At 39.7% G+C, this 12,327-nt stretch overlaps 1 protein-coding gene across 4 annotated transcripts in view; it reads left to right on the top strand.

Annotated features, from left to right (window-relative positions):
- The window catches only part of arhgef37 (Rho guanine nucleotide exchange factor (GEF) 37), a 30,246-nt gene extending 21,414 nt beyond the window's left edge, over positions 1 to 8,832 (top strand). For 3 of the 4 annotated variants that reach the window (XM_017474929.3, XM_017474928.3, XM_017474930.3), the window contains exons 12-13: positions 930 to 1,105; positions 5,217 to 8,832. In XM_017474929.3, the coding sequence (XP_017330418.1) occupies positions 930 to 1,105; positions 5,217 to 5,426 (386 nt within the window). In that variant the 3' untranslated portion in view covers positions 5,427 to 8,832. Of the gene's footprint in view, positions 1 to 929; positions 1,106 to 3,148; positions 3,253 to 5,216 lie in introns of all 4 variants that reach the window. The other variant, XR_006982948.2, reaches the window with a different exon arrangement.
- Positions 8,833 to 12,327: the final 3,495 nt, after the last annotated feature.

The raw sequence follows: 12,327 nt of genomic DNA, 5'->3' as shown, positions 1-12,327 counted from the left end.
GTTTTCATTGATGGAGCAAAAAGTGAACAAAATATTTGGCCATATTGTGTCTGAGGCGTCAGTTACTTGACAATTTCTTGTTTATAGAAGTTTGTATAAAAGCAATGTCAGACTTGCAGTCGTGCTGTTGTACTGAATATCAGCACGGCTGTGAGTACCTGTGGCCTCATGCCTACAGCTGAGCTCATATTCAGTACGACAGCACTCTTGCTTGTGTGATATTGCTTAATTATACACACATATAATTAAATATATACATACCTGTGACTGCATCACAATAATTGAATTCTGTATTAACAAGCCAGGGTTTAAACCAGTAACTGTTGTTACACTTAAGCCATTGTTCTGTCTGTAAAATACCCTAATCTTTGCCTGTTATGTTAACCATGGCCTACTGTTAACAGATTACTCTCTGTGGTGAAAGAATTGTTTATTGTGAATCTTATTAATATAATAAGTGTCATTTATTTATTGAATGCTGAATTTTATTAGCTTGTTTTGGTGCCCTTTCATGTGTCTCAGAACACCATTACCTGTAAGACGTGCCCTGTCCTGGTTTACTGTTTTAATATAAGGGTGTGTCTACTACTATCATATTTTCTCAAATGATTAATTTTTTACTGTGGTTGTATTATTTGTCAAAAATAAAAGTGGGATTTGTTTTTCTTTTTTTTTGGTTAAGTGACTGGATATAAAGTACAGTTGTTTTGTTATTTTAAGTTAATCCATTTTTGTGGCACTAACACTGCTTTAATGAGTGTTGTTTGAGGTGTTTTATAATATCAGCAAGGACACCTACTGCTCATTTGCTGTAATTGCACTAGCTTACATGTGGGGTTTTTTTTGTTTGTTTTTTGTTTTTTTTCTCCCCCCCTTTCTCCCTGACAATCATTATGTATGTATACATCTAAATCTGTTTGTCTTTTCAGGTCCCAGGGGTTATGTTCCAGCATCGAAGCTGATTCGCTACAACACTGTTGGCATGGCACAGCCTCCTCCTCCTTCTCCACTTCTCAGCGCCACATCCAGTGGTCCAGGAACAAGGAGGCACTCGTACACACCAGGAATTCAGCCTGTCATCACCATGGCTACACCCTGCTTCCAGGTGAACAACCCAGACACTGCTGTAAGCATTAAGTGCCAGGATATGGGTGCCGGCCAGTTACTTGGTCTGATTTATGTGTCGGAGAGATGGAGAGCTGAAGAGATCGATGGTGATGCTGCTCCGCCTTGAGAGCATCAATCATGAAGAGAGACACGTATGCACACTTGGACAAATGTAAAAGAGTATGCCTACAGTGTGTGAGCTTTGCGTAGCAGTAGAATATCAGCACAATAAAATCACAAGCACAGAAATAAGCAGCACGGCCTTGCCAGCCATTTTAGATTTTAATTCTCCATGGTTACGTACTCGCACTGAATTATTCATTCATGTGCTTTGGCTGTCAAACAGCATATTATTTGGCCAGCTTGTATTGAGAAATCTGAAGCCAGGATGAGTTCCTCTCTATCTGGGTGGGTGTAGGTGTGAGCATGAGATTTATGGCAACTGTGACAATCAAAGTGTGGCCATTTTTCCCCCTCCTTCTTCTTTCCCCTGACAGAGTCATTAATCATTAGGCCATTAAACACAGCCAGGCAACATCCAATTTCGTAGATGAGTTGTATCCTTCACCTTTGTAAGCTCAGGTGAGGGAGGTTAATAATTTGCCAACAAGATATCATCTATTTAAAAACTGTTTGTTTGGTGAGGCGGTTTAGTGATGCAGCAGGTAGTGTTGGTGTGCTTCTGATCCCGAGTTTCATGACTCTTTCTGCAGTTGTCTGTGTAGGTTTGCTTTGGGTATTATGGGTTGCTCCTCTAGATTATATACTCTGTGTGTGTGTGTGTGTGTGTGTGTGTGTGTGTGTGTGTGTGTGTGTGTGTGTGTGTGTGTGCGCGCGCATATGCATGTGATGCATTGACATCCCTTCCAGGTTGTACTCTCACAACCTGTGTTTCCACAATAGGCTCCAGATCCAACGTGGCCCATGATTACAGACAGTGAATAAATGCATGCATTAATACATTTTTCTTAGATTGACGTATAATTTGTAGTAGACATGGGTCCATGTATTGGCCACATGGGGGCGTGCTTAATCTTCATTATAATTTGTCTGAGTCTTGCACCAGTTTAAGAACAGCAAATAGGTCAGTGTTTATCATTATGATGTATGTTATGAAGTATAAAACCAGAATAGAGCAAGTTCACACGGCAACCGTGAAACTCCCTGCTGCATTTCACTCCAGAATCCACCTTTTTTTTTTTTTTTTTCTTTCTTCTTTTTTTTCCTTTTTTAACTACAAAAAGGGGGGGAGATTAAACATGATGGATTGTTCTGTTCAGGGAAAATATTAATGACAGGATGGTGTGATTATGTCCTCATTATTTTTCAATAATAGCACATCCCAAAATGTTTTATTCCTCTTGTATCATAGTAATTTGCCAATGCTAATTTAAAAAAAAAAAAAAAATTTTTTTTAAAGAACCCATACTATAGTTACATTTAATGTTATGAAACTCCTGTTCTCACTTGTATTATAACAGCTATAAACAGCCATTCCGTCACCAGCCTTTCTTTTCTCTCTTGAAGTTAAATAAGGCAACAAAATGCAGCTTGTGGAGTTAAGGAAGCTCTGAAGTCCTGAAGACTTTCCAGTGATGAAAAAATTAAGTTACAGCGCTAACTCTGACTGTTACAAAAACCCTGACACTGGAGACTCTTTGGGGGGGGGGCTAAATAAATGTCTTCTCACAGAAAACTTCACCAGATTAATGATATTGAATCAGTTTGTGGTAACCACAATAAAATTCCCCGGCCGTTAGTATTACTGCGTCACATTTAATTATCTTTAAAACTGTGCGTAATTATCGTGATTTGTAAAAACTCGCGGTAAATGCTAGGGAGGTAACGAAATTTCAGCCGCCGAAAATGCCATTTTCGGTTTTTTGCCGAAAGAGAGAAAAGGTTGAAAATATGAGCCGAAAATATATGCCACCACTACCCACCCCACAGTGCTCAACACTTATCATTGCATTGCAACATTACTAGATCCGTGATTTAAAGAATTTTACCTGTGCACGCTACTTTTTCTCCGCATCTGCAGTGATGATACAGGCAGAGCTGGATGTGATGAATGCATCTGCAGTGATGAATGCATCTGCTGAAGGATCAATGCGTAGCACAAAGCAAAGTGCGCCAGAGAAACGGGTGCGTACAAGTGATGAGGCGCAAACTCCCTCACTTTCTGACATGTTTGACGAGTCTACAGGAAAGCGCCCCAATCCATAGGAGTGCGGCAACAAGCGCAGCTACGCTTTCTGTTGCTCGTGCAGATTGCACGCAGGTATTTATCTGCCCCAAGCACCTGATCTCCTGCCAGAAAGCTGAACAAATTTTGTTCTTGAAGAGAAACCTGCCACTTTTGCTTCAGTAGAAAGCTGAAGAATTGGCTATCGTGTATAGCAATTGCATTCAAATTCGTGTAGCCCCGCAAAGCTTTGTTCTTGACTTGAGGCTACATCTGTGGTTTACAGTTTGAGTGTGGTTTTAGTTCTATTGCTGCTGTTTTTTGTACAATAATCTTTAATTAATGTGGAAATCTGTTTACATAAACAGAATAGTGGCGTAGTTCATTACTTGACTGCTGTTTTGCAGATGATAATAGTTTTCTAGAACTTTACATTATTTGGATATTTGGATTAAAAAATCTGTTAAATTTGACTTGTTACAGAACTGAATTAAGCATAATATATTTAATATTATTTTTGGTCTAATATTAATACAATTACATAACAATTAATATTATTAACAATTAATACAAAAAATAACTATTTTAAAATTGGTTTTAAAAGATAAATTTTTGGTTTCGGCCCAAAATTTTCCTTTCATTGCATCATTAGTAAATGCTGTCCACACACCCAGCATTGTTGGTTTTTGGGCGTGAAAACATGGCATAAGGCAGCGACAGTGCTTGAGAATTTCCAACCTTCCAAGAGGACCAAATCCGAAGTGTGGTCATATTTTGGATTTTATTAAAAATGCTGAGGGAAACGTAATAGAAGATGCTAACCCTGTCTGCAGAGTTTGCCAGAAGAAAGTTGTTGTGAAAAGGTGTTTTGGTGCTTCGTTGGCGCTTTCCCCTCTTTTCCCCACGCTTATAAATCGCTTATGAAAGCCTGTGCGGCTGTGCACATTTCACTTTCGCATACCAATTAGCGACAATTCAGGGTCAATTGCTTGAATGGTGGGTTTATTATCATTCTTAATGAAAAACACAACAAGAACAAAACAGTACAATGACGAACTTGCTCATATAAACCAAATCTTCCGCCATCGTCTTGTCAGTCAGCTCGCATCACTCTCGTCATGTGCTAAATGAAATCTGACTCCTGCTGATTTGTGTTGCAACTCCGACCCGTTCGGCTAATGCTGAATTGAGCAGATGCACTCAAATTTTAATTGTTGTCTGTTCTCTAACTGAACTAAATTATTTTTATTACTATAAAAAAGCAAAACGACAGTGGGGGCTTTGCCGCAGAGGGCAAGTGAAGTAATCAGTGTGCAGCCCGAACACCGTGTAACACCGGCCATCACAGCAAGCCTAGTGACAACCATCCATCACTTTATAGTCAAATATAAAACCTGTGTAAATAAAGTTTGTGTGCGTGTCAGTACTTGTACAGTGTCAGCACATTTTAACAATACCGTGATAATACTGATAACCATGATAATTTTGGTCACGATCATTTTCATACCGTTACATCTCTGTTAATTGTTGTTGAAATGATAGGTTATCAGAACGATCCCATTATTCTTTAACTCTTGCTGCTGCAACTAATGTTAGAGCTCTGTTACAGAAAATTAATCTTTTCCTTCTGACCAACCAGAATGAAGAATCTAGCAGTGCTGTGAAATTGAATGTCTTCTTGAATGCTGTAGCCTGTATTCAAAGAAGCAGAATACAGACTAATAGCGTAGTGCAAATAGATTTTCCCACTGCCGTGTACTATAACTATTACTAAATGTATCATTAATGTATTTATCTTCTACAAATAGCAAGTGTGAATTATTTATTTTGGGCTGCATTCCAGTTTGCGCTATAGTGAAGCAGAAGTGCCTATCATGGTCATATGCATTAAAAGCTCTTTTTTTTTTCTTTTTTGTTTTTCCAGGTGTTTGCTGCGTACGACTTCATGGCACGGAGCAGCCACGAGCTGTCCCTGCGGGCCGGAGAACCAGTGCGGGTAGTGGAGCCCCACGATAAGCGGGGCAGTGCCGAGTGGAGTCTGGTGGAGGTGCGAGATCAAAGAGGCTACGTCCCCTCTAACTACCTCGCCATCCTGCCTTCAGTGGTGGCATCACCCACCCTGCCCTACCACTAGAATCTACCACCACAGCATGTATGCATGGAGTGCACAGCACAGCATGTGCCCTCCAAACAAACCACACACTGGTCACCCCGTGTGCACACTGACTGAAGGGCTCTCCATGTGAGTGTGGGCAGGTGATGATTCTGCTGTCCAGTCTGCTGTGAGCTGGAGGGGTGCTTGGGCCTCATCGGGAGTCTCGTTTGCACATCAGCTTTGTTTAAAGCTGCTACAGAGGGAACCATTTGTCAGAACCACACTACCAGGTGGAGATGAGCTGTGCGGCGCTGATGGAGTGTGTTGTGTGGGTTTAACAGACTCTTCAGCAGAATTATTTGTCTGTGCGAATCACTCTCTGACTGAGCGTGATGGAGGGTGTAGGGTGATCGAGTGATAGGACGGAGGGATGGAAGGGCAGTTGAATGTGGATCTGAAGGCATGAGTCAGTGCTGATCAGCCTGACTGCCATGCAGAAGGGGACATCATTTTTGAACACTAGAAGACTGTCAGTGTTGCATTGCGAGGCTCAGTACTGATATTTTTATTTGAACTAAATGTAAAATTTGAGTGAAATGTATAGAAGGTACTGGAATGTTTTTTATTATGTGACACTGGTATGTAGATATGGAAGTGTATACTCTTCAGAACATTGTAAATATTTGTTTAAACCTAGAATTATGAATAGCAAAACATTACTCTATTTTAACACTGGATTAGTATTGCATTGTAGTTGTGTTGGCATTTTTTTTTTGTTGCACAATATGTTGCACTGATTTACCTACTGAGCATTTTATTGATTAACAAAACTTCAGAAGCAGCGACTGTTGCATCAAATGCTTGCTGCAGTGTCTGCCCACCTGCAGTTGCCGTAGCGCTCCACTAGGGGCAGCACAGCTCCATTCTCGCAGGCTGTCCATTCCCTGGAATAAGCTTATTCTGTCCACTGATTTACTCACCTCTGTTCTCAGAAGTAATCATGGACTCTCTCTGCTGTCCAATGTTGTGTGGAATTGCTATGTGGCCATACTAAAAAAAAAAAAAAAAAAAAAAAAAAGCATTGTGGCTTCTGCTGTAAGCATTACCTCAGTTAGTATTGAGCTTAAACCAAGAAAACAGACTGGTAGAATAATCTCTGGTAAGAAGCAGTCTGTCCTTCTGTTCCATGGTAAAGCTTTACTCTGATACTGGAATCATTTTAATTTATTTTACCAGTCAAAGCCTTGCAAACTTCAATGGCAAGAACATAAATTGCTTATTTGAACTTATTAAATTGTCCAGTTGCTCAGAACAATTCCTTTTTCTCATTTTTTTGTAATCTCCCCCCCATTATAATCATGCCAGTGAAGTATTTATTGACCTTCTGGAAATCCGCTGATGTCTGGAGCCTTACATATATGAAATGGGGTCTGTGTGTCTGATTAGGAATTTATATTTGAAAGCAGAAACCAGGGTTTGATGCTGCATTTATCTCAAACGCAGCTATTCCTGTGAGAGTGTGTGAATGTCACTGCACCACCAGTGATGGCTGTATCGTGCTTGCTGCACACTGTGTGTGTGTGTGTGTGTGTGTGTGTGTGTGTGTGTGTGTGTGTGCGTGTGTGTGCGCGTGTGTGCGCGCATGGATGCATGTTCTGTGTTTGTTGCTGTCTCCTCCCTCAGCCATTGTTGCTTGTCAGCAATGATTTGATGCATTGACTCCCTTCAGCTACTGCCCCCGCACTGTGGCACAACACACTATAAATACATTTTTCTCTTCAGCAGGCTAAAAATAGCATCTTGTCGGTAGGATCCCTCTGCCATGCTGCACTCCCTCTGTGACGCCGTTTGCACGTCACAGAACACTGCGTCCATTAGTGCGTGCGTAACACTGATTTGTACCTCCCATTTTTTTAAACTATCCTTTTAAACCCAGGGTCACATGCTATGGTAATGCAATATGGCTTCCTTATGTCTTCTCGTGTGTGTGTGTGTGTGTGTGTGTGTGTGTGTGTGTGTGTGTGTGTGTGTGTGTGTGTGTGTGTGTGCGCGCTTAGTGTTGAGTACCATGTGCAGATGTAATCAGCTGAGAGTAAGAGTTTTATAGGAGTATAGAAAACCTAGTGCTAGATTGGATTTGTCCATTTTGGTTGCAAGAGGCACATCTGTATCCAGTACTCTGGAGAACGTGTTCATTCCAGTGGAGCGAGTGGCCATCCTGCTTCTAAGAAAGCCTCAGCACAGTTCTGCTCAGAGCTGCAGTACAGCCTGGGCTTAAAGTCGCTCCAAACGATGTTGGTGATCCTTCTAACTTCCACCAGACTTGCCACAGAAAGAGCCCATCTCCTCACTTTAGTCCCTTAATCTAAAACTCTTTTCAAAGCTCTGCTCAATGGTATAACCCTGAAGCATCATGTTCCAGAAAGGAGTGCATGCGGTTACACACTTAATTGTAGATCAGTAAATCACCATCACTACCATCACCATGATTCAGTTTAAAGAATTAACTAGATTTTAAGGGACCTGGTTTAGTCCTGTGCTCCTGAGTTGTCTGTGTGGAATGTTTCACTTTCTCTCAATGTGCATGTGTGTCTTGTCTGGGTTCACAGGTTTCCTTTCAAAACCATGCCAGTGACTGGATTGGCCAAGCTAAATTGCCCCTGTGTGTGAACTGTGTGCTGCAATGGACTGACATCCCATCCAGGGTGTATTCTAACCTCACAGCCAGTGATCCTGCGATGGGCTCTGGATCCACCTTGCTGACTGAAGATGTAAAATGACCTAGGCTAGGTTAAAATTCTGCAACCATAACTGTGCTTTGGCAAGCAATGGCACTTCCAAACAAATGAAACGTGCAGATAAACACCAGCAGAAATCAGACATAGCTATGAACAAACTATTTGACAGCATAAGTGATTATACCAGAGACCTTACTAAACAAAAGAATGACTTCTCACTTTGCAATCGAGGCCATTTGGATTATTTAGATCCCTAGAAACACACTTGATTTGGTCTGCGGTCATTCTTATTCCTGTGTGGATGAATTACAAACACCAATTCACACCAGCTAGCACGTGTCACACCACCACCTTCATTTTGAGTAACGTTTCAATCCACATTCCTGCTGGTTTCATCTCCAACCAAAATGTAACATACCTGCTTTAGTCAATCAAGAACTTTGTTAATGCTATGGTTATATGGACAGGTGGGCACAATTAAGGTTGGAGTTCAAGTCTTCATGAAGGTAGATCTCCAGAAACAGGGTTGGTGACCACTGCTTTATACCAAGACAATACCACACACTGTACTGTATATTGTTATGCACGATAAACAACCTAACTATCTACACTGTACAAAAAGTCATCTTGGCAAGTGGAAATAACTTTATTTATCTAGTATTTATTATTACAAGATTACAATAAACCAAATATCCATCCGTCAATCCATTTTCTTTATTGCATATCCTACACAGGGTTGTGGAGAGCATCGGGGCAGGGGACACCCTGAATGGGGTGCCAACCTATCACAGGGCACAATCACACACACATTCACATACTATGGACAATTTCGAGATGCCATTCAGCCTAGAACACATGTCTTTGGACTCAGGGAGGGAAGCAGAGTACCTAGAGGAAACCCCCAAAGCACAGGGAGAACATGCAAACTTTGCACACACAGGGCAGAAGCAGGAATCAAACCCCCAACCCTGGAGGTGCTATGCAAATGTGCTACCCACTAAGCCACCGTGCCCCCCATAAACCAAATATAAGATTATTAAACCTATTTCTAGTCATTTGTTCATTTTGATCTTGATATCCTTGGTCTTGTTCCATTGGCAGGTAATTGTGCTCTATTGTGCCAATAGAAGAGGAAAACTACAAGCTTGAAATGAGTAATAATGTCCAGAAATATGTTTTATGATCTTTTATTTGGTTTATGGCAATCTTAATAAGAAATACTAGATAAATTTGACAATATTCAAGACATTTTTGCAGTATAGCGAACTCTTGAACAACTAATTTTGTTAATTATAAACAATATTAAACAGTTAATATTACTCTTAAAACAGAAACAGAATTGTAAGTTCATGTATTCATAACTGATAACTGAATGCTGAAAACGGAAGTTGCCAATACAGATTAAAATCAAAGGCATGCAGTTGTACTTTCTCCTGCCATTAGCATGAATGGAAGCGTAGCTGAGATGTGTCCTGTGTGGATTATGAGGTGGACAATGTGGAACCTTAAGGTTCAGAATTCAACCTGAATCACATTGCTGCAATGCTAGGCTTACTATCTACTTAAAAAAAAAAAAAAATATATATATATATATATATATATATATATATATATATATATATATATATATATATATATATATATATATATATATATATATATATATATATATATAAAATATATATAAAATATATATAAAATTAGTGCTTTGCTACTTGTGTATTTATAGCCCTCTCTTGTATTGGCTATGTGTACACATGTAAAATAATTGAGAGATATCTCCTTACCGAGATGTTTTCTTTTATGATTGGTTAATGTATTGCAATTGTGATGACATTACTTGTTGCAGATTGCAGAACCAAGGAAAGGCACGTAGAATTTTCCTTCCTGGTATTTTAATTCTAGCTGTAAAGACTGCTTAGTTGAAGTCTTGTTAACAAAAGAATACCAGCAGCTTAAACTTTAACAGTAAGATAAATGAGTGTCCTGTTATGGAAATGTCTGCAGCAGAAGCATCTAACTGAAGCTGTAATATAAGCTGAAGCATAGCTGTCATGTCATCCTCTGGGACAGAAAAGAGGGTTAATGATGAGACAAACAGCTCGGACTTTTCACTCTTTTTTCTGATGAAGAGTCAGAGGTGGTTGAACCCTGTGCAGTGCAGATAAGTGATTTCTCTCATATGCAGTAAATTTTATCAGTCACTCAATCAGAGAGTTATAACTTGCCCAACCCACGCACAGGGTGAATAAATCAGTCCACTGGGTCCATGGTGCAGATTTACCCTGTAGGTGGACTTTATTCAGTCCTCATCTCAGCCTCAGATGCTCCACCCATGGATTGAATGATGTGCTGTATACTTAGCAGAATCCTGCTGGTAATAGTGTTGTTGCTTGCCATGCGTACTGGAATGACCCGACTTTTGACGGCATGAGCGCTTAAAGAAATGACAGCAATTACAGGAGCTTTAAACAGATTCCATTTGCTGTAACTGATCCACAACATAGCAGGCACGAACTTTAATTCTAGTCTCTAGTCTAGGACTGTATGATGTGCTGTAGTATATTATACACATTGGGGATGGGAAAAGGTACTGAGAACTTATACTTTGTAATAATTATTGTGAAAACATCCTGCAATCTCTGTAGGTTTACTGGTCATACGTATAACTAATGTTACATAGTTTGCTAATGAATTAATCACAAGTGCAATAGCATTTAAATTACCAATATTTAGCAAGAGCTAGAATTATGTATATTGGCCCCCTTAGAAATATGAGCAAAGAAAGCTGTGAAAAAAACTTTTGAACTTTTGTTAATATTCTGCTCTCATAGATATAAATCAATTGCAAACACAACACACGTTTATAAAAAATAAAAAAAAATCTAAGAATAGGTGTGCAACAATTATTGGCACCCTTAATCAATACTTTGTGCTACCTCCCTTTGCAAGATAACAGCTCCAAGTCTTCTCCTATAATGCCTGATGAGGTTGGAGAATACATGGCAAGGGATCTGATACCATTCCTCTATACAGAATCTCTCCAGACCCTTCAAATTTCGAGGTCCACGCTGGTGGACTGTTCTCTTCAGTTCACCCCACAGGTTTTCTATGGGTTTTAAGTCAGGGGACTGGGATGGCCATGGCAGCACCTTGATTTTGTGGTCAGTAAACCATTTTTGTGTTGATTTTGATGTATGCTTTGGATCATTGTCCTACTGGAAGATCCAACCATGGCCCATTTTAAGCATTCTGGCAGATGCAGTCAGGTTTTCATTTAATATCTGTTGCTATCCTTTTGCTGCACATCACAGCTCTATTCCTTGGTCTTGTTATGAATGACTAAGGGAATGTGGCCTATGTGTTGCCTCATATTTATACCCCTGTGAAACAGGAAGTCATGGTTGAACAATTTCCTGTTCCTAGTCACCCAAGTATGCTAAAAATGTAAAATAAAAATAAAATAAAATGGGAATATAATTTGAATCTATTTTCCTCATATGAATTCAAGGGCTGCCAATAATTGTTGCACACTTGTTTTTTTTTTTTTTTTATAAACCTGTGTTTGCAATTGTTTGATATCCATGAGAGCAGAGTATTTTTGTGTTTTTGTTTTTTTTTAACAAAAGTTTAAACAATAAAGACATTTTCACAGCCTTCTTTGCTCATATTTACCAAGGGTGCCAATATTAGTGGAGGGCTGTTGGGATAAAGAAAATAGCTTCTAATATTCCTCTTCCCTCAGTCAGCCTTCAGCCTTACGGTGTTTAAGAGAAGAGTGTTTCTCTGTGCTACCGCGCCAATGTGGTTTGCCTCAGAGTATATACGAGCCCGGAGAAAGTCTGATTGAACACGTTGATACAAAGAATAGTTCAGAGAGACTTCCTAATTTATTTGCAGACTAATAGAGGTTTATATACATATACAGAGGTACAGATAGCCAGGATAGGTGTACTGCTGTGTGGAAATAATATGGCAGCTGAACTGTCTGGTCATATATGTGAAAAACATCTTAAGCAATACAAGAATGTACAGGTTTCTGAACATATATGGTAACTGTTTGCTTAACAGAATAGAGGAAGTTCCTATGGTGACATTTTAACTGGCACGTATACAACAGACAGGTCTAGAAACGTTCATGAGACAGAACCGTATAACCTTATAACCTAAACATACTTATACATATCTGAGGGAATAGAGAA

Source organism: Ictalurus punctatus, chromosome 8 (genome assembly GCF_001660625.3).
Source record: "Ictalurus punctatus breed USDA103 chromosome 8, Coco_2.0, whole genome shotgun sequence".
Classification (NCBI taxonomy): Eukaryota; Metazoa; Chordata; class Actinopteri; order Siluriformes; family Ictaluridae; genus Ictalurus; species Ictalurus punctatus.
The sequence above is the reverse complement of the archived record's forward strand: the minus strand, read 5'-3'. Positions and strand labels throughout refer to the sequence as shown.